The 27,697-nt window shown below is 41.1% G+C and overlaps 2 protein-coding genes and 2 non-coding genes across 7 annotated transcripts; 1 reads left to right on the top strand and 3 right to left on the bottom strand.

Annotated features, from left to right (window-relative positions):
• Positions 1 to 2,530: 2,530 nt before the first annotated feature.
• On the bottom strand, positions 2,531 to 13,435 carry thap12b (THAP domain containing 12b). Its single transcript, XM_062059970.1, has 5 exons — positions 13,147 to 13,435; positions 9,665 to 9,785; positions 9,478 to 9,585; positions 9,352 to 9,388; positions 2,531 to 5,363 (listed from the first exon to the last, which is right to left on the bottom strand). The coding sequence occupies exons 1-5, from the start codon at positions 13,233 to 13,235 to the stop codon at positions 3,466 to 3,468; spliced, it is 2,253 nt and encodes a 750-aa protein (XP_061915954.1). The 5' UTR covers positions 13,236 to 13,435; the 3' UTR covers positions 2,531 to 3,465.
• Positions 13,436 to 15,972: 2,537 nt separating this feature from the next.
• On the top strand, positions 15,973 to 16,044 carry trnap-agg (transfer RNA proline (anticodon AGG)). The gene has a single exon. It is a non-coding gene; the product is annotated as a tRNA-Pro (tRNA).
• Positions 16,045 to 16,253: 209 nt separating this feature from the next.
• trnap-cgg (transfer RNA proline (anticodon CGG)) lies at positions 16,254 to 16,325 on the bottom strand. Its single transcript has one exon. It is a non-coding gene; the product is annotated as a tRNA-Pro (tRNA).
• A 1,629-nt stretch (positions 16,326 to 17,954) lies between these two features.
• Positions 17,955 to 26,581, bottom strand: dyrk1ab (dual-specificity tyrosine-(Y)-phosphorylation regulated kinase 1A, b). 4 transcript variants are annotated; one of them, XM_062059965.1, is made up of 12 exons: positions 25,729 to 26,581; positions 24,354 to 24,415; positions 22,505 to 22,701; positions 22,307 to 22,399; positions 22,022 to 22,210; positions 21,760 to 21,907; positions 21,385 to 21,671; positions 21,132 to 21,278; positions 20,914 to 21,054; positions 20,530 to 20,833; positions 20,307 to 20,431; positions 17,955 to 20,217 (listed from the first exon to the last, which is right to left on the bottom strand). In XM_062059965.1, the coding sequence occupies exons 2-12, from the start codon at positions 24,379 to 24,381 to the stop codon at positions 19,630 to 19,632; spliced, it is 2,247 nt and encodes a 748-aa protein (XP_061915949.1). In that variant the 5' UTR covers positions 24,382 to 24,415; positions 25,729 to 26,581; the 3' UTR covers positions 17,955 to 19,629. The 4 variants fall into 4 exon arrangements, with proteins under 4 accessions (XP_061915949.1, XP_061915950.1, XP_061915951.1 ...); XM_062059966.1 differs by lacking the exon at positions 25,729 to 26,581 and adding an exon at positions 25,060 to 25,705; XM_062059967.1 differs by lacking the exon at positions 24,354 to 24,415.
• Between the last annotated feature and the right edge of the window lie 1,116 nt (positions 26,582 to 27,697).

Genomic DNA, 27,697 nt, shown 5'->3' with positions numbered 1-27,697 from the left:
AGCGACGCTGATATCATTATTCATGCGTTTGTTACGTCATTTCATTTCATTTTTCATGTTTATTTCGAATATGTAGACAAAACAAAAACAACAAATTTTGAAAAAACAACAACAAAAAAGCCATTCAAGAATGAATAACAAAAACAATAATAATAATAATAATAATAATAATAGTAATAATAAAAAGCAAAAGAAACAAGAAATGAAAATAAACATTTAATGTAAACATATCCGAAAAGGAGTGAGAAGAAGTAAAAACTTATGTACTCCCACCCCTCTTATTACTTACTGTATGTTTAATAATAATAATAATAATAATATATAAAAATGTTATGTCATATAAATTCATATACATATATAAGTATGTACACATATATACATACATACACATATATATATATATATACACACACATACATACATGTACATCCACAACACACATTTAACAAGTAACTATGAATGTGACACAACAGCGTGTATACATAGTACACATATACAGACACATACAAACCCACTGACTCTTAGTGCAGTTCACTATATCCTGTGAACAATATATTTTTGTACATTCTTTTAAAAACATTGATGCTTGGACTTTGCTTATGTACTTCGCTCAGATTGTTCCACAACTTGACACCTGTGATGGAAATGCGAAAACTTTTCATGGTGGAATTTCTCATCTGAATTTTAAAATTGAGTTCTCTCCTCAAACTATGCCCCCCCCTCACGTTCACTAAACATGTTTTGAATGTTCAGTGGTAACAAATGGTTCCTAGCCCTGTACATAGTTATTGCTGTTTGATATGAGACAATGTCGGTGAATTTTAATAATTTAGACTGTAGAAATAGTGCATTGGTGTGTTCCAGATAGTGTGAATGGTCCTTACTGCTCTTTTTTGTAAAATGATTAGTGACTGTAACGAACTTTTGTAATTGTTACCCCAGACTTCAGTACAGTAGTTTAAGTATGGCAAGACTAAAGAACAGTAGAGAGTGTGGAGTGACTTATGATCCAGAACCTGCTTTGCTTTGTTTATGACTGCTATACTTCTTGCTACTTTGTATTTTACATGTGTAATATGTGCCTTCCAGCTGAGCTTGTCGTCAATTGTTACACCAAGGAATTTGATTTTGTGCACTTGCTCAATAGCCACCCCATCAATTTCTATATTCAACTGTGTGTTTAACCTGAACCTGCCAAAGAACATAAACTTGGTCTTGCTCACATTCAAAGATAATTTGTTCCAGTCAAACCATAATAATCGTCTCGATTACTCTAACGTATTATTTTCAGGTCTCCCTATGTCTAGCATTAAAAGATTACAGTTGGTACAAAATGCGGTTGCTAGACTTTTGTCAAGAACAAGAAAGTTTGATCATATTACACCTATACTGTATATACCTTTATACACATATATACCTATACTGGCTCACCTGCACTGGCTTCCTGTGCACTTAAGATGTGACTTTAAGGTTTTACTACTTACGTATAAAATACTACACGGTCTAGCTCCATCCTATCTTGCCGATTGTATTGTACCATATGTCCCGGCAACAGTTAGAGATGCTACATCAGTAGAAGCATTTAAGTCCCATCTTAAAACTCATTTGTATACTCTAGCTTTTAAATAGACCCCCTTTTTAGACCAGTTGATCTGCCGTTTATTTTATTTTCTGCCCCCCTCTCCCTTGTGGAAGGGGGGGCACAGGTCCGGTGGCCATGGATGAAGTGCTGGCTGTCCAGAGTCGGGACCCAGGGTGGACCGCTTGCTTGTGCGGTTGGGGACATCTCTGCGCTGCTGACCCATCTCCGCTCGGGATGGTCTCCTGCTGGCCCCACTATGGACTGGACTCTCACTATCATGTTAGATCCACTATGGACTGGACTCTCACTATCATGTTAGATCCATTATGGACTGGACTCTCACTATTATGTTAGATCCACTATGGACTCGACTCTCACTATTATGTTAGATCCACTATGGACTCGACTCTCACTATTATGTTGGATCCACTATGGACTGGACTTTCACAATATTAGGCTAGACCCACTCGACGTCCATTGCATCGGGTCTCCCCTAGAGGGGGAAGGGGAGAGGGGGGAGGGGCACCCACATCTGCGGTCCTCTCCAAGGTTTCTCATAGTCATTCATATTGACATCCCACTGGGTTGTGAGTTTTTTCTTGCCCGTATGTGGGCTCTGTACCGAGGATGTCGTTGTGGCTTGTACAGCCCTTTGAGACACTTGTGATTTAGGGCTATATAAACATTGATTGATGATGCTACATATGTAAAAAATAAATAAATAATTGAATGATTGAAACAGCTGCTCTAAATGTGTCCACTAGATGTCGCAATAGCTATTGTTTGTATCTTTGCAGATGATGCTACATGTTAAAAAAAACAAAAAAACCATGACGTTAGTGCACCAGTTGAGGAAAATGAGCAAACTACATAAAAAAAGTCCTGTAATTTGATTTAGATATTTTTTTTAAAATCTTGATTGAAAATTAACACCAACGAGTTGACTGATGAACATTGTCACATAATTTATTCAGAAAGTATAAATAATTACACATAAAGATAGAATACTATTAACCGCAACATGTAAGCGTAAAATAACTAAACATTTTAAACAAAGAAAAAACTATCTGAAGTTGTCTTCATTTATAAATGATCGTGCCATGATTTTACCAGTCCGGCCCACTTGGGAGTAGATTTTTCTCCATGTGGCCCCATGACCTAAAATGAGTTTGACACCCCTGAGTTAGGAGAAGTGTTGACTTTACCAAATGTATTTAATTATTGTGATGTTTAGAATGAACCTAAAACATCGTATCGTTTTAGCGAAGCAAATGTCATTGATTTAGGACTGAGTTGAGCATGCCGTATAAGGAAAAAGCAACATGCATACAAACCAAAATGTAACACTGCTTTATAAAGATTAATAGCACATTAATAATTCATGTTTGGCAAGAGACACATCGATCGGGCAAATAATAGTAAATACATTGAAATACTTAAAACTAATCCATATAAATACCAGTACACTGTCTACACAATATACCGGTAAGTTTAAATCAGATTCAGAAAATAAATAAAAACTGGTAATGCGACCTCCATGTTGAATGTATTTGGAAAGTGTCCCTAATAGTATTTGGTGAGGTGGCTCCCTCTTGTGGTCTTTCTACAGAAACTGCGACTAAAAAAAATGAGTCCATCTGTACAGGAAGAGGTTATTACACGTCAAGAACATATGTTATGGCCTTTTTTAATTGATAACAGGTTAGTCAATGATGTCTTCAATACCTCTGCATACATCTATCAGCAACAACATTGGGAGGAGAGCTGTATCAAAAATAATGTGTCTCATTATCTAATGCATGAATCCGAAATGTTTTAACACACCATAAACATAAGTGAAAATACACTAAAGCGACAGTCCGTATAAAACAAAATTATGTGTTTCACTTCATGGCCTCCTCTTCAGCTACCTCCTCAGATTCCGCCTCCATTTCAGGCTCATCCTCCGGGTAAAGTCTGCAGTATTTGTCCACCATCACGTCTAGGTCGGGCTTGACGTGGGCGTTGACGTGGAGCACGGCAAGACTCCGGTCCCATTGCTTGGCCGGCACGCTGTCCAGGTAGGCCTGCAGCCGCGCGTCCGCCGCCTCGCCCGGCTGCTCCTCCATCGTGAGAGCGGGCAGGGTCGAGAGAACCTTGAGGAAAGCGTTGACGTTGGGGAAGAACTTGATGTCAGGCAGCTGCAGCGTCTCGTGAATGGAGTTGGGCAGGCGCACCTCCTTGCCGCGGTGCTTCCACTTGATCCTCCAGCAGTGAAGCTCGGCGGGGAGCGTCTCAGGACTGGGCAGGTCGCCGTGGTAAATGTCAGCGTCGTTCTCCTCGGTGGTGTTGAACTTCATCTGGCCCATGATGGCTGGCACCAGCGAGATACATTTGAGGGCTTTGATGTTGACGTCAGAGAACATCTCCTCCACTTCCTGCATGACGCTGTGGATGATAGGGAGCGTCACATACTCTCGGTAGTAGGCCTCCGTTTGGATCTCTCCTATGTCGGCCGCGCGCTGCCTCTGAGTAAAAAGCCTGGGGACACGCACACATATCTCCATGCCGGTGGCCACGTTCACGGCCTCCTCGTACCAGAAGTCATGGTAGACGTCGATGTTATCGTTGACCTCGTTTAGTGAATGCATGACTGCGGTCAAGCTGTTGGCGGCGGAAAATGCCTCTTGAGTCTCTCCTTGGAGATTCCTGCCGAACGCTCTGGTATACATCAGGACATTCTTCATCACGATCACGGTCATCACCATCTCGAAGTCGGCCAGGATTTCGGCGAGGGAACGGGCATCTGCCATCACGGCGCTGTCAAATACTCCATCGGTGTTGCTGTGAACGGCGTCCATGCAGTAGATGAGCGGTACCAGGATGTCCAGCAGCACGTCGAAGACGTTATGTTGCTTAGTCCAGCCGCTGCTGCAGGCTTGTTTCAGCGCCACTGCTTTGTCCTCGTTCTTCTGATAGTGAGATGATATTGCCTTCTCCAGCTCGGCCTGTGTGCCCGGTCTTCTGAAGAAGATGCTGATCCTCCTCAGCGTCTCCATGAGGATTTGGACATTGGGGAAAGGGAGACTGTTGGCCAGGTGGATGTTGAGAGCCATGCGCGAGCACGGCATGTGCAAGGCCAGTGGGTACTTCTCCATCAGGAGCACGGCCACAGCCTTCATCTTGGTGGCAGACGCCCCTGTGACCTTGTGTGCCTGACCGCGGCAGTCCTCCATGCTGAGCCCCCAGCGCTCTGTCAGCTGCGCCTCCAGCCTCTCCACCAGTGCCACTTCGTCGCCGTTGAACGGCACAAAGTCCAAAAACTCTTCCCGGAGGATGTTCTGCTGGTTGACGAAGCGCAGGAAAAGCGGCATGTGCTTCTCGTTGCCAAAGTCAACCAGGTCGGCTGTAACCAGTGAGAAGATACGACTCTCCCTCGCCTCCATGAGCATCTCCTCCCTTACCGTGTTCTCACACACATCCAGAAGCTGGCCCAGCTGCGTGGTGGAGAGGTACTCGGCATTAACGGCCGTCCCCTCAAAGCGCCTCCTCAGTGCTGCGTCTCCAGCGTTTATGCGGTAATCCAGCAAGGCCTGGAAGTTGTTCGACAGCTTCTCACTCGCTGACACCTTGAACGTCTCCAGGGGGATGCTCTGCTTTGCCAGCAGGATTACAACCTCAAATAAAGACCTCAGGTAACTGCGAAGCTCCCTCTCCTCTGAGGACAGCTGCGGCTCCACTCCATTGGCGCTTGTGCTTTCCTCAACGGTGTTTTCTTTTTTGGACGCAGCAGCAGCCGCCACTGGGGGCAAGAGAGACGCATATCTTTATGCATAACAAACAAAAGATACTGTTGAGTACATGTAAGGTAGGGCTGGGCGATATATCGATATACTCGATATATCGCGGGTTTGTCTCTGTGCGATATAGAAAATGACTACCGTATTTTTCTGAGTATAAGTCGCTCCGGAGTATAAGTCGCACAGGCCGAAAATGCATAATAAAGAAGGAAAAAAACATATATAAGTCGCACTGGAGTATAAGTCGCATTTTTGGGGGAAATTTATTTGATAAAACACAACACCAAGAATAGACATTTGAAAGGCAATTTAAAATAAATCAAGAATAGTGAACAACAGGCTGAATAAGTGTAAGTTGTATGACGCATAAATAACCAACTGAGAACGTGCCTGGTATGTTAACGTAACATATTATGGTAAGAGTCATTCAAATAACTATAACATATAGAACATGCTATACGTTTACCAAACAATCTGTCATTCCTAATCGCTAAATCCCATGAAATCTTATACGTCTAGTCTCTTACGTGAATGAGCTAAATAATATTTTTTGATATTTTACGGTAATGTGTTAATAATTTCACACATAAGTCGCTCCTGAGTATAAGTCGCACCCCCGGCCAAGCTATGAAAAAAACTGCGACTTATAGTCCGAAAAATACGGTATATCGTGATATTCGAGTATACATTCTCACGCAGTTGTTTTTAGCTGCGGGCATTACACTACATGCGTTTCCCACTCTTTCTTGTCTCTCCTTCCCACAGAGACATAAAACAAGCGCACCTTCTTACATACGTCACGCGTGCAACGCCACACGCTCCCGCGGAGCAGAGAGGTAGCGACATGGTAACGTTTGCTGTGATGCTAACGGAGTGGTGCGGGTGGTAATACGAGAGAGAGAAGGTGCGAATCTGGTAACAAATGAAGGAAGAATTAATTCCCAAGAAAAACAGCACGGGGTCCATCGTCTGGCGGTGGTTTGGCTTCAAGCGGGAAGATGTCGAAAAATTATGCGGCAAAAGCATTGCTACAAAAAGTAGCAGCACTGCTAATATGCAGCATCATTTGAAAAGTCACCCGCCAGAGAATGAAGAGTGCTTGAAACTCCGCATGTCAACATCTCCGTTCGGTGCCACACCAACAAAATGCCGAAGCAACCATTTCCAGATCAACACAGTATGAAAAAAATAGTCAACAACAAAAGGAGATAACGTCCGCAGGAACCTACCACATAGCGAAGGACATACACTATTTGATTTCCTATTATGCAGCTCATTTTTATTTGACACTTATTGAAATATCTTGTGTGACATCATGCACAAAAGTGCACTTTATTTGTTTTAAACTATTGTAGTGGCGTTCTGTACAAAAAGTGTACTTTAATTTAGTGTTTTGATATGTCATCTTAGTGACATCATGCACAAAAGTGCACTAATAGCTTGTTTTAAAATGTCTCTGACAATCTTGCACTTTGTTTTGGAAATGACATGAATGTTTGTGCCACTGCTTAATAACTGTTTAATAAATACCATTTTGGTAAAGTGACTTAGTTGTGATTTCCCTCTCTGCATTCAAGTTTAAAATAAGCATATATTAATGAAGTATGAACAAGAATGTTTTAATGTAGACACATAGAATCATCATACTGCTGTGATTATATGCATCAAGTGTTCATTCAAGGCTGAGGCAAAATATTGAGATATATATTGTGTATTGTGACATGGCCTAAAAATATTGAGATATTAATAAAAGGCCATATCGCTCAGCCCTACGCTGTTGTACGTGATACATGGCATCTATTATGTTGGACAGGTGCAGAATTGTGGGGTTTAGTCCAACATCTAATGCAGACCGTGGCAAATTAAGGCCCGGGGGCCGTATGCGGCCCGTTGAGCTTTTCAATCTGGCCCGCCGGACATTCCTGAATAATTTTTTTAGATCTTTAAGATGGAAAGTGTAGCTGCCATTATGATGTGCGGTGATATTTTCAAATTACCGTAAGTCTTGAACTATACAAAGTATTTCAATGGTTGGAATCTGAGCTTTTCCATCATATACTACCGTATTTTCCGCACTATAAGGCGCACCTAAAAACCACAAATGTTCTCAAAAGCTGACAGTGTGCCTTATAATCCGGTGCGCCTTATATATGGATTAATATTAATATTCATTTTCATAAAGTTTAGGTCTCGCAACTACGGTAAACAGCCGCCATCTTTTTTAAGCAGCTGCCCCCGTAGAAGAAGAAGAAGCGCGCGGTGCATGTGACGTTTCATTTCCATTTGTGTGTTTATGTAAAGACCCCAAAATAGCTCCTATTAAGTGTGTTGTCTGTCTAATTATAAATAATGCAGACGAGGCGTGTTGGCTGAGTTCTCAACGTTTACTCACAGCGTGCTCATAACCACATTCTAACTGCCGGCATACAACAACGTTTCTCAGGGCTACCGCGCATGCTCGTCACTACCGTTGCATGCTGGGTAGTGTAGTTGTTATATTTGCTAGCTCATAACATCACATTAAGAGACACGCTTACGCGCTTAATTCAATACTCGTTGTCATTCCAGGTGGATTGACAAAAGAACTCCAGCCGCTAGATGTTGGTGTCAACAGGGCATTCGAAGCTAGACTGCTAACTGCGTGGGAACAGTGGATGACAGAAGGCGAACACACGTTCACCAAGACGGAGACAGCGCCGGACGACATACGCCGCTATCTGCCAGTGGACCGTAAATGCCTGGGCTGATTCAGTCTCAACTGTGGTCCGAGCTTTCAGGAAGGCAGGAATTGTCACTGAACTGCTAAACAGCAGCGACACTGACTCCATTAATGACGACTTCGACGAGACAGAGCCGGCCATTTTGGATGGCGTATTCGCCCAACTGTTTAATTCGGACACTGAAGAAGAAGAATTTGAGGGATTCGTGAATGAGGAATAACTTCATAAAGTGAGCTTTACATGTTTATTTTGTGTGTTGTGTGACATTAACGTTTGAGCAACGTTGAGTTATTGATATAATGTTATTGCTCTGCACTATTTGGAGTGTTACTATATTGTGATAGCACTAACGTTTGATTGACGTAACACAAGTAAATCAGCTGTTTATTCATTTTGGGAGAGAACAGAGTTGTCAGAACGCTAGTTTGTAATATATTAATAAAGTTTGACTGACCTATCTGACTGTTTTGTTGACATAGGTGCGCCTTATAATCCGGTGCGCCTTATATATGAACAAAGTTTTGAAATATGCCATTCATTGAAGGTGCGCCTTATAATGCGGAAAATACGGTAGTTACTATGGTGATCGAGTCAGTTACTATAATAATCTAATTAGTTACTATGGTAAGCTAAGTCACAGCAGCTCAGACAGACACCAAGCAGTGTGGGTGGGGAGCATTTCCACAGCGCCAAGCCTGAAAATGCGGGTGTCAGGGACAGACGCGGAAGGAGATTTTTACAACAAAGTTCTAAAGCTTAGTAAAGTAAAGTACCACTGATAGTCACACACACACTAAGTGTGGTGAAATGATGTATCAGATAGTAGGTGGGTTTATTTTTTACCCTTTGCGTTCATATTTCTCTGTGTTTGTTGCATTTTTGTTGTGTTTCGCTTGATTGTAAAATATGTCGATCGCGAGGGGGTGTGACGTTCATATGTTGTCAATATTTAGTGTTTTATCGTTCATAGTTAATATTGTAAACCCCACATTCTTTATTTGCATGTTCATTCTGGGTGTCTCATTCGGTAAAGAAATTTACAATTCCATTCCGCTTTTTAAGGTGGTCTGTCATAATTGTTTTTAGCATTCAATCAGACATTACTGTGAGGTTTTGTATTACTGTTCCTAAAAATAAATATACCGGGGCCCAGACACTTTTTATTCTCTCAATTTGCCCCCTCCAAGTCAAAATAATTGCCCAGGCCTGATCTAATGGATTGATGAAATAAGTGTTGAACATGTAGTGTACGTGTAACTGATTTACTTACATCTCCTTTCCTTTATCCGTTTTAAGTCCTCCTCCGTCTAAAACCAAAACAAAGTGTCCAGGATTCAACATTAGTAACAAATCTAACAATTGGCAACTTAAAGATAGTAATTGTTGTCCTCCTCACAAGTTCTTTAATCTGCTTGCGATGTTTGTCACCATGACCCCGAGGCCGGATGGTCAGATCAAACATGGTGGGAATGGCCGTATCCTTCAGCACAGTTCTATAAGGGCTCTGGGGGGGAAACAGGGTCACACTGGTTATTTTGGAACAGTAAATAACAACATATCATGCTCTTATGTAAGATACCTACAGTTTTGTACACCAGTGATGGGTCAAAGTGTTTTGCACACAATCTATAATGCTTGTTTAACTGATCGACTGTTTTGGCCTCCAGATCTGCCCTGCGACAATTTTCTACCCATATTCGACATCTGGAAACACAACACACATTGTTATCATACAGGTGTATATGAGACAATTGGAATAGTTTTGTAGAAGGTGTTCATTTGGTGTTCATTTCTACATCGTAGTGTGCTGGGGGGGCAGTACATCTAAGAAGGACAGCTCCAGACTGGAGAAACTGATCAGGCAGGCCGGCTTTACGATTGGAATGAAACTGGACTCTCTGGTGACGGTGGCAGAGAAGAGGATTGTGGAAAAACCACTGAGCATAATGAATGATGCCAGTCACCCTCTGCATACAGTTATCAGTAGCCAGAGGAGCCTGTTCAGTGCAAGACAGCTTCATCCCAAGTGCAGGACTAATAGACTGAAAAACTCCTTTGTCCCACACGGCATCAGACTCTCGGGGAGCGGAGGGGGGGTACTAGGATAACAGGGGACGCAAAGCAATAACAATTCTAAAATAAACTGCAACAAAAAACAGTGCAATACATTATAAAGGTGTAGGGCTGGGCGATATATCGATATACTTGATATATCACGGGTTTGTCTCTGTGCGATATAGAAAATGACTATATTGTGATATTCGAGTATACGTTCTCAGGCAGTTGCTTTTAGCTGCGGGCATTACACTACAGGCTCTTCTCACTCTTTGTTGTCTCTCCTTCTCGCAGAGACTTAAACAAGCGCACCTTCTTACATACGTCACATACGTATACGCCCTTGCGGAGCTAATGGGTAACGTTAGCTGTGGTGCGAGTGGTAATACGAGAGAAAGAAGGTGCGAATCTGGTAAGAAATGAAGGAAGAATAATTCATTCCCAAGAAAAACAGCACGGGGTCCATCGTCTGGTGGTGGTTTGGCTTCAAGAGGGAAGATGTCGAACAGACAACCGTAATATGTCAAGTGTGGGGCAAAAGCATTGCTACAAAAAGTAGTATTACCGCTAATTTGTAGCATCATTTGAAAAGTCACCCGCTAGAGAATAAGGAAAGCTTGAAACTCTGCATGTCAACATCTCCATTCGGTGCCACACCAACAAAATGCAGAGGCAACCATTTCCAGCTCAAGACCGTATGAAAAAAATAGTCAACAACAGAAGGAAATAACGTCCGCAGGAACCTACCACATAGCGACGGATTTGATTTCCTATTATGCAGCTCATTTTTGTTTGACACTTATTGAAATATCTTGTGTGACATCATTCACAAAAGTGCACTTTATTTGTTTTTAACTGTTGTAGTGGCGTTCTGTACAAAAAGTGCACTTTAATTTAGTGCTGTTTTGATATGTCATCTTAGTGACATCATGCACAAAAGTGCACTCATAGCTTGTTTTAAAATGTCTCTGACAATCTTGCACTTTCTGTTTTGAAATGACATGAATGTTTGTGCCACTGCTTAATAACTGTTTAATAAATACACTTTTGGTAAACTGACTTAGTTGTGATTTCCCTCTCTGCATGAAAGTTTAAAATGAGCATATATTAATGCAGTATGAACAAGAATGTTTTAATGTAGACACATAGAATCATCATACTGCTGTGAGTATATGCATCAAGTGTTCATTCAAGGCTAAGGCAAAATATCGAGATATATATCGTGTATCGTGACATGACCTAAAAATATCGAGATATTAAAAAAAGGCCATATCGCCCAGCCTTATAAAGGTGCAATATACACATCACATCTTTCTTATAATCGACAGTATTAGTTTTTCTACATTTTTTTATTTTCATAACATTGTCACTACTGCCTAGTTTCTCTTGTTATATTCTTATTTTTACTGTTATATTTTAATTCTTATTGTTGCTTTTTATTTTCATTCTTATTGTTATATTTTCTATTTTATTTCTGTTTATACTTCCATTATTTACTTTTGAAATTCGATCTCAATTCTGTACACTGCTGCTGGAATTTATATTTTCCTGAGGGAACTCTCCTGAAGGAATCAATCAAGTACTATATATCTATAGATAAGAAAGTTTGATCATATTACGCCTATTCTGGCTCACCTGCACTGGCTTCCTGTGCACTTAAGATGTGACTTTAAGGTTTTACTACTTACGTATAAAATACTACACGGTCTAGCTCCCTCCTATCTTGCTGATTGTATTGTACCATATGTCCCGGCAAGAAATCTGCATTCAAATAACTCCGGCTTATTAGTGATTCCCAGAGCCCAAAAAAAGTCTGCAGGCTATAGAGCGTTTTCTATTCGGGCTCCAGTACTATGGAATGCCCTCCCGGTAACAGTTAGAGATCTAATCCATTTTCTACCGCTTGTTACTCTTGGTGTCTCCTAGCCGCTCAGGCAAATCATATTGTCTAAAAATGAATTTTCCCATCGATAACGTGACAATGTTAAATGTTGATGAACATCAATGTTAATTGATGTTAAATGACAAAACGGATTATAAAGACAATGTATATACTGTATGTATATATATATATAAATATATATATATATATACAGCCTGGCCCCTGGCCAAATTTTTTTAACCCAATGTGGCCCTGGAGTCTAAAAGTTTGGGGACCCTTGCTTTAAATAGACCCCCTTTTTAGACCAGTTGATCTGCCGTTTCTTTTTTTGTGTGCTCTGCCCCCCTCTCCCTTGTGGAGGGGGGGCAGGTCCGGTGGCCATGGATGAAGTGCTGGCTGTCCAGAGTCGGGACCCGGGGTGGACCGCTCGTCTGTGCATCGGTTGGGGACGTCTCTGCACTGCTGACCCATCTCCGCTCGGGATGGTCTCCTGCTGGCCCCACTATGGACTGGACTCTCACTATTATGTTAGATCCACTACGGACTGGACTCTCACTATTATGTAAGATCCACTATGGACTGGACTCTCACTATTGTGTTAGATCCACTATGGACTGGACTTTCACAATATTATGCTAGACCCGCTCGACTTCCATTGCACCGGTCTCTCCTAGAGGGTTTCTCATTGTCATCTCACTGGGTTGAGTTTTTCCTTGCCCTGATGTGGGATCTGAACCGAGGATGTCGTTGTGGCTTGTGCAGCTCTTTGAGACACTTGTGATTTAGGGCTATATAAATAAACATTGATTGATTGATTGATGATCTATTTAACAATGTGATTATTGTTGTGTTTGTAGCTTGCAGTGGGTAAAACTTACCAGGAACCGTTTTAATCATTCGTCCTTGTCACATATGTAAAATTGACAAATTCAAAATATCGGAATGATTTTAATCGTGAGTTACTCATTTAACTGATTATTTAAAGCTACGATAAGATGGCGCGCGTCCGATGTTTACTAATCTAACGAACAGGAGCTTGTGGCGTTAGTTGCTGTTTTAGACAAAAGCTCCTATATTGACCGATAAACAAAGTATATTAATTGAAAATATGTTGGGTTGTTTTTTTACCTCTCAGGGTCCCTTGGAAAACGAAAAAAGGCCAAGTCCGACTGTGTGCTCTTCCGTGTGCAGTTCGGGGCCGCGCAAAAATTCGGCATGTTTTATGCTAGCTATGTTAGCTACTACTACTACTACCCTGTAAGTAGTTTGTTGGAAAATTCACATGAAATTACAGAGGTCGCCTGGTTTTGTTGTACAGCACAGTGGTTACTATAATAATTACTCATGGAATTTGACGGCGTTTGAATTTGAAAGTCCGAAGAAGAGAAGAGTCTGCTACCTTCCCCAGACACTGGTGGACTCCAAACGCTCGAAGCTCCTGATTGGACAGAGACGGACTGTGAGGCTCAATGATTGGTCGGCGTTCGACCAATGAGAACGCAGAAGGAGCCCCTTCTCCTTGACGTAAATTTGCGTCATGGAGGACGCAGGCTTCTTCTACGCTGCCACCTAATGGCGATGTGGATTCAAGACGAAAAACTACAAGCTAATGCGACGTACGTACAAAAAGATGCTTTGTAAGGCGGCACCACGCCACAAAACTGTAGGCAAGTGTAAGTGTGTTAGTGTGTTCTGTAAGTGTAACCGTGTGAGTATTTAAGTATAATTGTGTCAGTATTTAACTGTAAATGTAACTGCGTAAGTATGTAAGTGTGCAAGTATGTAAATGTAAGTGTGCAAGTATAAAACTGTACGTTTGTAAGTATGTAAGTGCAAGTATGTAAATGTAAGTGTGCAGGTATAAAACTACGTGTATAAGTATGTAAGGGTGCAAGTATATAAATGTAAGTGTGCAAGTATAAAACTACGTGTATAAGTATGTAAGGGTGCAAGTATGTAAATGTGAGTGTGCAAGTATAAAGCTGTCCGTGTGTAAGGGTAAGTATGTAAGTGTAGGTATGTAAGTGTACGTATTTAAGTGTAAGTGTGTAAGTACTGTATGTAAGTGTAAGTGTGTTAGTATGTGCTGTAAGTAGGTGTAACTGTGTAAGTATGTAACTGTAAGTCTGTAAGCATGTGTGTATTTGTAAGTGTGTTAGTATGTGCTGTAAGTAGGTGTAACTGTGTAAGTATGTAACTGTAAGTCTGTAAGCATGTGTGTATTTGTAAGTGTGTTAGTATGTGCTGTAAGTGTACTGTGTAAGTATTTAAGTATAATTGTGTAAGTATGTCAGTATGTAAGTGTAAGTATGTTGGTGTAAGTGTAAGTATGTAAGTGTAAGTATTTAGGTGTACGTAAGTGGAAGTGTGTTAGTATATAACTATACATGTGTAAGTATGTAAGTGTAGGTATGTAAGTGTAAGTATGTAAGTGTAAGTATTTAGGTGTACGTTTGTAAGTACTGTATGTAAGTGGAAGTGTGTTATTATGTGCTGTAAGTAAGTGTAACTGTATAAATATGTAAATGTAAGTGTGTAAGCATGTGTGTATTTGTAAATATGTAAGTGTGTAAGTATGTAAGTGTAAGTGTGTAAGAGTAAGTATTTAGGATTAAGTGTAAGTGTGTCAGTATGTGCTGTAAGTAAGTGTATGTGTGTAAGTATAGGTATGTGAGTGTAAGTATGTAGGTGTAAGTGTAAGTATGTAAGTGTAAGTATTTAGGTGTAACTGTGTAAGTACTGTATGTAAGTGTAAGTGTGTTAGTATGTGCTGTAAGTAGGTGTAACTGTGTACGTATGTAACTAAGTGTGTAAGCATGTGTGTATTTGTAAGTATGTAAGTGTGTAAGTAGTAAGTGTAAGTGTGTAAGAGTAAGTATTTAGGATTAAGTGAAAGTGTGTTAGTATGTGCTGTAAGTAAGTGTACATGTGTAAGTATGTAAGTGTAAGTATAGGTATGTAAGTGTAAGTATGTAGGTGTAAGTATAAGTATGTAAGTGTAAGTATTTAGGTGTTAGTATGTGCTGTAAGTAGGTGTAACTGTGTACGTATGTAACTGTAAGTGTGTAAGCATGTGTGTATTTGTAAGTATGTAAGTGTGTAAGTATGTAAGTGTAAGTATTTAGGATTAAGTGTAAGTGTTTTAGAATGTGTTGTAAGTAAGTGTAAGTGTGTAAGCATGTGTGTATTTGTACGTATGTAAGTGTAAGTGTGTAAGGGTAAATATTTAGGATTAAGTGTCAGTGTGTTAGTATGTGCTGTAAGTAAGTGTACATGTGTAAGTATGTAAGTGTAAGTATAGGTATGTAAGTGTAAGTATTTAGGTGTTAGTATGTGCTGTAAGTAGGTGTAACTGTGTACGTATGTAACTGTAAGTGTGTAAGCATGTGTGTATTTGTAAGTATGTAAGTGTGTAAGTATGTAAGTGTAAGTATTTAGGATTAAGTGTAAGTGTGTTAGAATGTGTTGTAAGTAAGTGTAAGTGTGTAAGCATGTGTGTATTTGTACGTATGTAAGTGTAAGTGTGTAAGGGTAAATATTTAGGATTAAGTGTGAGTGTGTTAGTATGTGCTGTAAGTAAGTGTAAGTGTGTAAGTATGTAATTGTGTAAGCATGTGTGTATTTGTAAGTATATAAGTGTAAGTGTGTAAGGGTAAATATTTAGGATTAAGTGTCAGTGTGTTAGTATGTGCTGTAAGTGTGTAAGTATGTAAGTGTGTAAGCCCCTTCTCCTTGACGTAAATTTGCGTCATGGAGGACGCAGGCTTCTTCCACGCTGCCACCTATTGGCGATTTGTATTCAAGACGAAAAACTACAAGCTAATGCGACGTACGTACAAAGAAGATACTTTTGTTTGATGGCCGGTGGTTGTACAGTGGAAGAAAGAATCCACAGCCGCAGCAAAAATGCATCGTTGATGAAATGTGGAACAGTTTTCTCGGCTGTTAACGTGTGGCTCGTTGGTCTAGGGGTATGATTCTCGCTTAGGGTGCGAGAGGTCCCGGGTTCAAATCCCGGACGAGCCCAGTCTTTTGTAAGAACATGCATTTTTTAATACAATAACCAGCCTTTTTAGCAAGCGCCACAATCATCCCGGAAGTATACCGACGTCGATGAACTATAAAATATAAATGGAAATCTAAACTATCATTGGAACACTGCATGAGATTTACAACTTCGCTTGTGTTCTGAATATCATGCGTCATTCCTTTAGTTTGAGGAGACAAAAAGAATTGGGCTCGTCCGGGATTTGAACCCGGGACCTCTCGCACCCGAAGCGAGAATCATACCCCTAGACCAACGAGCCACGTGGCGTGTTACGGCTCCTTTTGTGTTATAAACGAGGCAACACTCACCGTCCAACCAGAATTATGGCTTCCTCATTTCTTATTTACTGTATAATGGTGAGGTAAGGTGCAAAAATAACACCATTGAGTCGACAAATGTCGTGTTTTGCAAATGACTCAGTGAAGATGAGAACAAAAAAGACACGCAGAGCATTTCAATTAACTTCTTTTTATATATCATACATAAGACTGTCTTAATATAATACAAAGGGCATTGTCATAAACACAGCAAAGTCTTGACTAGATCTTACAATCTGTGGATACATGGACTTATCCTTTCCCCCATGCTGTTCAATTCTATAGTGCATGTTGCATGTACAAAAAAAGTGGAAAAAAGTGAAATATAAAATGAAAAAAAAAAAAAAAAGGGGAGAAATCCAAATTAAATAAAGAGGATTTGCACTTCTGCTGGGTGTTTAGATATGTCAACAAGAATACATGTTTGTGTAGAACCCACAAACTGAACAGGCGTATGAATGATGGAACCATATTCAGATTTTTTTTTTTTCCAACCATGTGCTTCTCATAGAACCAAAAAGTAAGGTTTGTGATGTACATGCACTTACAATATACCCTGTGAAAATTATTAAGGTTTGAAGATCTAGCTTTCCCTGTTTGATTCAAACCCTACCTCATAGTGTTGTCCTGATGTAGTCAAGTACCTTTGCCACAAGGCAAGGTTTTGCCACTAAGAAAACAGGAGTTCCTGCCCAATGAATGGTCACCAAATTGACAAACATAATCAACATACCAGCAGGCGCAAGGTAGTGAGTTCTATACTTCCTTTATTAAAAAAATATAAATATATACATAAATTCTATTTCAACTATTAAAAAGGGGCTGCATTTCATGACAACTGCTCTAAATAAGAGGTCAATCAGCATGATCTGAAATAGGCGCACACTTACGAGTCACTGCAGTCAATTTTTTTGTCTTTTTCAGTCTTTATTTTTGGAATGTTTAGTACCAGTACGAGGTGCCAGCGATAAAAGCCACTGGCAAATGTCTAAATATCTCAAATTCGGCGGGGTAGGAAAAAAATGATTGCAAATTTGCAATTAACCTTGACATCCAGATAAAACCCCCCAGTCTCAATATAGGTAGCTTTACATTGGGTGTTTATGGGAAAAGACCAAGCGTGGTTTTGGTATGGTATCCTTTAAAATGACGATAGCATGACGTGTGGCCTGTCGTCTGTTTGACAGGTGGCCGTGGGCAGGTTATTTCCTCTCTAATTTCGAAGCTGGTCAAATGAGCAACAGAAGAAAGAAAGCACTTCAAAATCCCTGATGTAAAAAAAAAAAAGAAAAAATTTAAAGAAAATAAAAGAAAAAAGGGGAAAAAAAACAGGAAGAAATGAACATCTGGTTATGGACTGTAATGTTTTGAGGACATGCATGTCTGTCCAGGCAAAACATGATTGTGGGCTGACAGACACCCTTTTTCCCTTTGAACAGGACAACAATCAAGGGGATCTGCCCTAGCACATTAGAACAATACCATTCAGTCTCGCTAGACGGCAGAAACAAGTAGCCAAGTTGACCAAATGTATGAAAGGCAGCAAAAACCCTTTGAAATAGTATGTATGATGGGGCAAAGAAAAAGAAAAACAACAACACAGAAATCGAACGCATTAGTCTCCTTTTTTTTTTCTTATTTCTCAAACCCATCATCTTCTATCTTGCTACTCCGGAGCCTGCAGAGTAACTACCAAATTCTCTAACATACCAAAGTTTTTTAAAAGACTCCCAAAATAAACTACCAATTAATATGGAAACAGTTTTGGTAAAAGGTGGCGAACATATGTGGCCAGAGTACACAATAGCCAACGGTGTGAACAACACTCTCCAGTTTTGCTAACGTAATATATTGCAGCTGTTTGTATTGACGGTAAAATAAGATCTTGATCAACTTTGCGTCAAAGTGGTGAACTGCTACATTATTGGTTACAGACACCTATATGCTATAAAACAACTGCTTTGGTATAAAAACATATCCAAAGGGAAAATAAATTCTTGTAAAATTCACAGCATAATTTTGTGGAGAAAAAAGGCAGTCACTTAACTCTTTTTTTTTCTCTTCAGTTTCCATGTTTTGGATGGAGAGACTTGTGCAGGTGGTTCTGATGAGGAACTACATGCAAAAGGGGGGGAAAATAAGAAAACATAAAAAGGGGTAGACTCTGGGATAGTTCTTTCCACTGCAAAATCCTTTACCAGTGACTAAGATTTGTCAAGGAAGTCATGTTTAGGAGGTTGTTGTGTACAATAAAGACCCTGTTATGTGGGGCCCTGCTGAAGAAATCTTTGTCGAGAAAGGCCTCAAATTACCATTCTTAGTTACCTTTGTCTAAAATGTTTTAATTTCCTTAAAGAATTAAGGGTTGTCTAGAGAGAAAAATAGAGAAAAGCCATCTTAATTCAAATGATAATGTCCAGCTCCATCCCATTCCAAGTCCATGAGTCATAAGGCCAAAATGTTATCTAGAACCAGCCACCGACGTTATTCCTTTCGCTGGACTGGATCCTTGCCGTCTCCCCGACCACCGCTGCTGTCGTCTGTGCCAGGCCCGTTTGCAGCTCGCAGGACTTTTGGGGCCTCTTAGCCTGAGGGGTGGTGCTTCCCTCTCCTTTGACCCACTTGGGTGTCTGTATCCACCTACGCCCGGCCAGCACACGCGTATAGGGACTCCACTGTTATGTGCTCCCCTCGAACAGAGTTACACGACACCGACCGACAAGAAATATCACCGCAAACACTTCCCCTCCATGTCAAGCTACAGGATTTACAAGCAGCTTTTTTCTGTGTAAAATTTTGCTCGGGAAAAAAAAAAGGGCAAAAATAATGAGGAACCAGTGGAACAGTAATGTCAGGCGGTCCGTGAAAGAGGACGCCGCGCATCATCATCGCTGACAGCTAGCTATCTGTGATAACAGCCTCAAACTTTGCTCTGAAATGCTCCTTTTTGCCACATAATACCGAATGGTGATTACATGAAACTGGTGAAATGGTAAGATGGATGTCTCGATCTCACTATGGTTATTCCGCAGTATTATTTTGTGCCTAATGGTCGCAAAAAGAAAAAAATGGATGAAAATTACATATATACTTCTTCTTAACAAAGGTTGTCTTCCCTCTGTAATAGCGGTTCAGTGATATCTCCCTTCTGACGTGAGCAGCTTTTATTCTCAACACACCTTGTAGTAAAAAACACCACCTTAAAAATGACGCACAGGGGGAACACACAGCCAAATGTCAGTGCAGTCACGAGCTGGCCATCGAACTCTGCTGCACACACACTCCAGTCATTGGAGACTCCTCCCGGTCCATGCCCTGCCTCATGCTCAGGTGGCCTTCCGCCAGGTAGTGGCCAGGCCCCGTGTTCGTGCCCATAGAGAACGCTGGGTGCGCTGCCATGCCAGTCTCCTGCCGTGGGTTCGAGAAGGCACCTAGCCCCATGCTCAGCCCACCATTCTGACCAAAGTCAAGCGCTCCAGCGGGCAAATGGCGGAGCTGGTAGGCCTGGTTGCCATGGTTCCCAGTGGAAGAGGAAGATGTAGAGGAAGAGGAGGCAGAGGAAGACAGGGAGGTCATAGACAGATGGCCGTGAACCACCTCCATGGAGTCCTGCGTCGAGGAGCTGTGTGTCGGGGAGGTGTAGTGGCGTGGGCGTGGTCGCGTTGCCATCATCTGCCCGTGGTGGTGATGAGGGTGTGAGTGGGGATGCAGGGCCTTAGGGTGCTGAGGGGGAACGTGGAAGGTGGTCTCCTGGACTGGGTGGGTCTCTCCGGCGACTGCCTCCGGTCCGACTCCACCTCCCCACACCAGCGGAGGTGGATAAGGCTGTCGAGCCTGTTAACAAACCAACAAGTCATTCTCAGTTGTGTTCATCCTCATACTTGTGGAAGAAAATGCATCTAGTTGGTAGTTAAGGGTCTGACCTGTGGGCAGAGGCTGTCTCCATCAATGGCTGGCATGGCTGTACCAAAGTGTCCTCCACTGTGTAAGTGGTGATGGGTAGGGTCTGACCTTGCTCTGCCACTGGTACTTGTTCCAGACGACCCTCCTAGGAGATCAACACATTTACTGAGGTGCTGTCTCATACCACAGGATGTTCAGGAGGAAAGTAGGCCGAGCAAATATTCCTATAATGTTCAAATTTACCAGAACTGGAGGAGGTGCTGGAGGTGGTTCCTGAAGACTGGGACTGCTCTAATGCGGGACTCGTCGACACGCTGCTGCTTGTATTGGTCCCCTCGTCCGCTGTCTTCTTGAAGAAACTGTGCTGCAGGGCATAGTAGGGCTGAATGCGGCTCTTGGGATCGTAGTCCAGCATCCGCAGGATCAGATCCTTGAACTTCAAGTAGTCAGCGACAGCGTGGCCAGACTCCCCTGCCCGCCGCCCACCGGGTCCCCCTGTCTCCACACCCAAGATGGAGTGGAGCTTCCTTGAAGCTGGGGGTTTATACTATAAAGCAAAAGCGTAAATATACTTACTCCCATTCAATATGCAGAACCTTTCGAAGATCACTAAAGATATTTGCTTACCCTTTTGCCATCTTTGGTCTTTTTAACACTCCATGTACCATCTGAAAGCTTCTCAAAGAACTTCCTGGCTTTTGGGGCTAGGTCCATTATGTGATTAGGTGGGATCCCGAGAACCTCAACTATTTTGTTCATCTGGTCCACCTGAAAAAGCCATCGACGTTTATTAGTGTCCAACATTGGAATGTATGTGATGACCAGATAATTTTTTCTCAATTTACCTCATTGGCTCCACTGAAGAGAGGCTCCCCTGTATGCATCTCTACCAAGATGCAACCCAAGGACCACATGTCAATGGCCAGATCATAGGGCATGCCCAGAAGCACCTCTGGGGAGCGATAGAAGCGACTCTGGATATACTGATATATCTAAAAAAACAAAAAAACAACACAATATTATACTTTCTGTTTAGGCTCGATTGACTATTTTCCACACAATTATATTATAATCACTGGGACAGTTGTAAGTAGTTACCCTTTGTCCCAGTTGGCACGAGCTGCCAAAGTCCACTATTTTGATGGCGCTTCTCTTGGGGTTACACAGGAGGATGTTCTCGGGCTTCAGGTCACAGTGGATGATGCTGAGCTCGGGCGTGGCCAGGAAAAGCAGCGCAGTGCATAGCTGCTGGGCAAACTTCCGTGTGAGGTTGAGCGAGACTCCGCGGAAGTTGGTATTTCGGAGCAGGTCGTACAGGTTATAGGAAAGCATCTCAAACACGAGGCAGAGGTGGTTCCGAAACATGAAGTGACGCTTAAGGTGAACTGTAAGATAACCAAATTGTGTCCGGGTCAAGCTTTTTTATATTTTTGTCTTGCTATATGTGATTCCAAATTTGAAAGAGAGACTTACCAATGTAGTATTTCATCTCGGTATCATGTTTGTTCATGAGCTCTAGGAGGCGCACTTCAATCTGGGCTTGATTGAGGAAAGCTTTCTTGTTCTTGATGATCTTAATAGCAACCCATTCCTGCTCTGCACGGTCGTATGCTTTCACAACCTACAGATTACAAAAAAGGCCATATTGGGACGGTTATAATGACACTTAAAACAATTAAAATGAAAATGACTTGTCCAGGTTTATTAATCTAAATAAAACCAAACAAACACACACCTGTCCAAATGATCCTTTTCCTATCAAGGAATCAATCTCATAACGGTCCATCCACTTCTCCCCATTCTTGACGATGTAGTCATAATTATCATCGTCATAGCCATCATTGAAGACTTTCCTTTCTTTTTTGTGACTGGAGTCTTCACCCTGACCCTGTTGGTGCCGCCGCTTCTTTTTTGCATAATACACCTTCAACAAAAACACGCAGACAAAACAATTGCAATACAACTGTCACAGCAGAACTTATTAATGTCAATGTTTGAGTGCTGCAATGGTCAAACTCACCTCATTGATGTGTTTGTATGTTTTGATAAGGTCAATGGAGAGCTTCCTCAGGGGAGCTGAAGTTGGGTCACGAAAGCACTGGGGCATGTGCCTCTGATGTATCAAAATAAACAAATTTGTTAAACAACTGGTAAATGGCTCAAGTTAAATGGCAACAAATTGAAGGGCAGCATATGTATGTAATAACTGTTTGAGCACCTGATTGGCAGTGAGCTGTGGTGTCTGGTCGCTGTACGGTAAGACCGTAACAGATTGGTCAGTGCTTGGCTGGTGGCGGTCACTGTACTGCTGGTGCGTATGGGGCATTGGAGCAGCCATCTGAAGACCAGCAGTGTGTAAAGAAAAAGAGGGCGCAAGCCGGACAGACGAAGGTTTGCATGCTGAAGTCTCTCCTCCTGGAAGAAATTAACACCTTGCCTTAAATTGCATTTTACAAGATATAAACTAGAGAGATTAATAATATCAATGCACCATTTTATTGCAGAGGAGTAGCATGTATGTTACAACAAGAGACTTGCCACCAAAAAAATGTGGAGAGAACAATTTCTGTATTAAATGATGACATTATGAATAAGCTTTCTTTCAGCCAAAAAGCTTGCATGTGGGGAAAAAATATGCAAAAATTATCAGCATGCAAATTAATATTTACATGTGTAATAAAAGATTCAGCTTAAAAAGTCATAAAACATGTAGAAAAACAATGCAAATAAATGCATATTAATAGGTTTTGTTTGTAAAATAAGATTTAAAAGCACAGATTAATCATTGAATAAATCATATTTATTTGTATCAGTAACATTTCAGCATTTGAGGAAAAAAAGGGTGGACATCAGCAGGCTTTACAGCAGAAAGAGGAGAAAAGAAAAGCACCACCATACTGTACAGTGAATCATCCTTCATTTTAAGCCAGAAGGAATCAAAAAAATATTAAATAGCATGTTCAGCTATCAGCATCTCTCACCAGACAACACAATTCACCAGCGCTACACAGTAACCACTATTCAGAATCCCAGCAACAGCACCTAATTAGCATAGCCTATCACCACAGAGATACAGCGTGATTTGGCAAGCCCATCAATGCACAGACCAATCACAACGCAGTATGCAAATAGCCTACTTTTGTTGCCAGGGCAGAGCTGCTCCCATTTTCCAATGAGAAAACAAGAAATAAACAAGAAATAAAATTGAACTTTGGCACACTTAGACGTTGCTTTCAACGCAAGAGCCTGACAGCAAAATAGCTGCACAGCCCAAAACCTGCACTCCATATGAGAGCGTTAGAAAGCTGACCCAGCTTTGGAAAAGGAAAAAATACACAGCCACTGACAGAAATAAAAGGAACTGTAAGATGAGAGAGCACAGGCAGAGGCTGTATTTAAGGAACCAAGAAGGTGTAACATAATATTAATTCTAGTATGCTTATAAATACATTTACTGAACACTACATTTTACAGATTTAAATATAAAATATATATTTATAATAAAATTTATTTTGAGGATAATTTGACATTTTGTCTTTATTTTCCTGATTGTGCGGTTGAGTTAGGACAATATATATAATTTAAATAACTCATCTAGAAGAAATGGCATCGCTAAGGTGGCAGCAGTTTGCGTCAGCTTGATGCTGTTGAATATATTTTATGTCCTTTGTGTTCTTTAATGTTTCCCTGTTTTCGCCTTGTTCTTTGTGGACTTTTTGAGTCTGCAATGCAAACACATGGTTTTGATGTGCGCCTGAAAGAGTGGCAGCAGATCATAGTAGCTCCTAAGATTTTCATAATTTTATAATTGAGCTACATTGTCTCAACATTTTCCCTTGTGGATCAATAAAGTTTGTCTAAGTCTAGACTGTAATAAATTGTAGCCCATTTTGTGGCTACAGCTTACTTTGTCCCACACAATAGTGTGATGAAATGTAACCGCCTGGATGCAGATTTGGAGAAAGGCACAACAAAAGGGAGCAACTTAAGTTTACCACTTCCCATTAGAAAGAAGAGTTAATTGAAGAGGATAGATTAGATATAAACACACAAACACAACAGCTAACCTGGATGCATCTTCTGCAAAAATTTCATATCATCCTGGGAGGAGAGTCCAGCAGCAAACCAACTACAAAGAATAGAACACAAAATATAACGTCTGTAGATAATTCTGATTTTAGTTACTTACTGGTTCAAGTTTAACTTGGAAGGCGGAGACCTAAATAGAAGAAGGCATCCCTAAACTTTGCAGTGTGTTTATAAAGTAACAACTGATTAAAAGTAGCCAAAAGTAAAATACTGACTGTTTACAGAATAAGCATTTATAACTAAGGACGAGGTTGTTATCTGTATTTAGTTGATTTAAAGGTTATGGATATCCGTTTGTTTGATTGCCATTATAAACATCAGACCAATCTGTATTGTTAACACATTCAGATCTGTGAAAATCAAGCATTAGCCAGCTCCTTGATATCATTTATGATTATTGTCCATGTTCAGAACTGGCATATGAACAGTTCCTTGCCTGGCTCTGCTCCTCACAGAACAAATGGGCCTTTAAGATGTAAAAATAACGGACGGCAGCTAGCTCGCTATTAGTATCCGCATCATATCTTAAGTGTTGGCTGAGGACCTCTATAATAAGCTCATGTGTCATCTTCTCACGCCCATTTCCAAACCTCAATCGAAAGCCAGCAAATGCAACCGCGATTAATCACCTAAATATGCATTTATATTTAGAAAGACAGCGGCCCGGGCCAGCGATGCACTTACAAATGATGGGTAGAATCTCGTCATGGTTGGACATGAGAAAGCATATTCAGTGTTATTCGAGTCCCCTTCGCCTTGCAAATATATCATCCGCGCATAAATCCTCCAAACGTATTCCCGGTGTACTTTTTAACGGTGCGCCAAGCTTGAAAGGGCTGCGACCGTTAACGGTGCCGTGGAAAAAATGCGGGGACGAGCGAGCGTATCCTTCACCCCCGTCCAGCGGCAACGTTAGCTATGTGACGTTGGAGCCAGCGGGTTGTTGGGGCCCACTCAGCTGGTTCCGCAACAAGTCACCGTTAACCATTAGCCGATTTAGCCCCTGCGTTAGCACAATTAGCTGGGCGAGATGGCACACAACACAACCATTTTCTGCACACTCGGGCCCTCGTATTTTAAACGTTCTGTGGGCGACATGATGAAGGGGGGGAACAAAAAAAAATCCCGATATCGCACAATGACAAGTGTCTTACACCGCGGGTTTGGTGCATGTGCCAGGATGACTCTCCATAAAACACAATCGGTTCACATTTAACACCCCCCCCAAAAAACACCCTTGTTGACCTACTGACTGGAAGCGAACGTTAACGCCGCTGGAAAACCACATATATCGTCCGCGTCCATCCTTATTATTAACCATTTGATTAACCAATGCAAACACAATCCACTCACCTTTGATGGCACGATCTTCATTTAAAGTCCAATAACCTGTATGATGAGGAAACTTATCCAGCTTGGTAATTCTCCCCTCCCTGCACGGTTACCGAGTATTGATAACGTCAAATCGGATCTTTTCTCCGACCGGCAAACACTACGACGATTTGCCAGCCAGATCCAACAAACTCTTCATTTCCGTAGATAATTCAGGCAGACGACGTCGACAATCGCGGCGACATTAGCGAGACGTTACCATCAGCTGATGACTAGCAACATGCTAACTTGAACTAGCGCGCATAAGTCACTAGCTAAGTTGGCTAAGCTAGTTGACAAAATGAAGGCAGCTAACGTTAGCTAGCCCGTCCAAGCTAGCGCTAGCTTCTCCGGCTAGCCTCAAGCTAACGATCGCAGCCGCAGCTAAATAAAAGGTACGTCAAACGGATTTTACGCAGCCTTGGTCAAAATTGCCGTCGACCTCCGCGACCCGCTGTGTGGCGCGGGTGTAGTCCGTGTATTTTTAACCCGAAATACGAGCCGCGTCCTCTGGTAATTTTGCTTCGGAATTTTGTGTCAATTTTCACAAAATGGCGCGCGGTCCAAACCTGCGCAGTGAACCGGCCCGGTGGACCAGAGACGCGGACAACCGAGTTAGTGCGGCGCCGCCTAATTATTTCTATGGCGTTAAAACGTCGGCCTCTTGATCTTCTTCGCCCGGTCCATTAGACGCGTCTCGTTATCCAAAAACGTCAAAGGTATATCCACTGACAGCATTATTCCGGCGGGAAGGGGGAACATTTGAAACGACTGAGCTTGGGGGGAAAAACCCTCCTGACAAAATGGCGATGCTCTAGCTTGTTGCCATGGCAACTGTCAATCAAGGAACCCAAATACCCCGGATGTACCAATGACGAATAAAATGTAAGTGGTCAGAGACACTGTTTTTTTTCATCCGACTTTGGCTTGTTGCTACCGCTCAGCAAACATATCTATTTCACACTTATATTTATAGTCTGCCATAATGATAACTTTGCATTTTGAACACATATATACACTATTTATTAGGGATGTGGGAAAAAATCGATTCGAATTCAAATCGCGATTCTCACATTGTGCGATTCAGAATCGATTGTCATTTTTAAAAAATCGATTTTTTAAATTTTTTATTATTATTAGAACAAATGATTATTATTATTTTTTTTTTTTAAATTAATCAATCCAACAAAACAATACACAGCAATACCATAACAATGCAATCCAATTCCAAAACCAAACCCGACCCAGCAACACTCAGAACTGCAATAAACAAAATAATTGAGAGGAGACACAAACACGACACAGAACAAACCAAAAGTAGTGAAACAAAAATGAATATTATCAACAACAGTATCAATATTAGTTACAATTTCAACATAATAGTGATTAAAAATCCCTCTGACATTATCATTTGACATTTATAAAAAAAAAAAAAAAGAACAAGTGTCACAGTGGCTTACACTTGCATCGCATCTCATAAGCTTGACAACACACTGTGTCCAATATTTTCACAAATATGAAAGAAGTCATATTTTTGGTTCATTTAATTTGGTTAAAACAAATTTACATTATTGCAATCAGTTGATAAAACATTGTCCTTTACAATTATAAAAGCTTTTTACAAAAATCTACTACTCTGCTTGCATGTCAGCAGACTGGGGTAGATCCTGCTGAAATCCTATGTATTGAATGAATAGAGAATCCTTTTGAATCGGGAAAAAATTGAATCGAGAATCGTGTTGAATTGAAAAAAAAAAATCGATTTTGAATTGAATCATGACCCCAAGAATCGATATTGAATCGAATCGTGGGACACCCAAAGATTCACAGCCCTACTATTTATTAATAAAATGATGCTATTGTTTATTATATACACTGCAAAAAGTCAGTGTTCAAAAACAAGAACAAAAAAATACAAAAAAGAGGGGTATTTTATTTGAACTAAGCAAAA

The sequence above is a fragment of the Entelurus aequoreus genome, linkage group LG10 (genome assembly GCF_033978785.1).
Source record: "Entelurus aequoreus isolate RoL-2023_Sb linkage group LG10, RoL_Eaeq_v1.1, whole genome shotgun sequence".
Classification (NCBI taxonomy): domain Eukaryota; kingdom Metazoa; phylum Chordata; class Actinopteri; order Syngnathiformes; family Syngnathidae; genus Entelurus; species Entelurus aequoreus.
The sequence above is the reverse complement of the archived record's forward strand: the minus strand, read 5'-3'. Positions and strand labels throughout refer to the sequence as shown.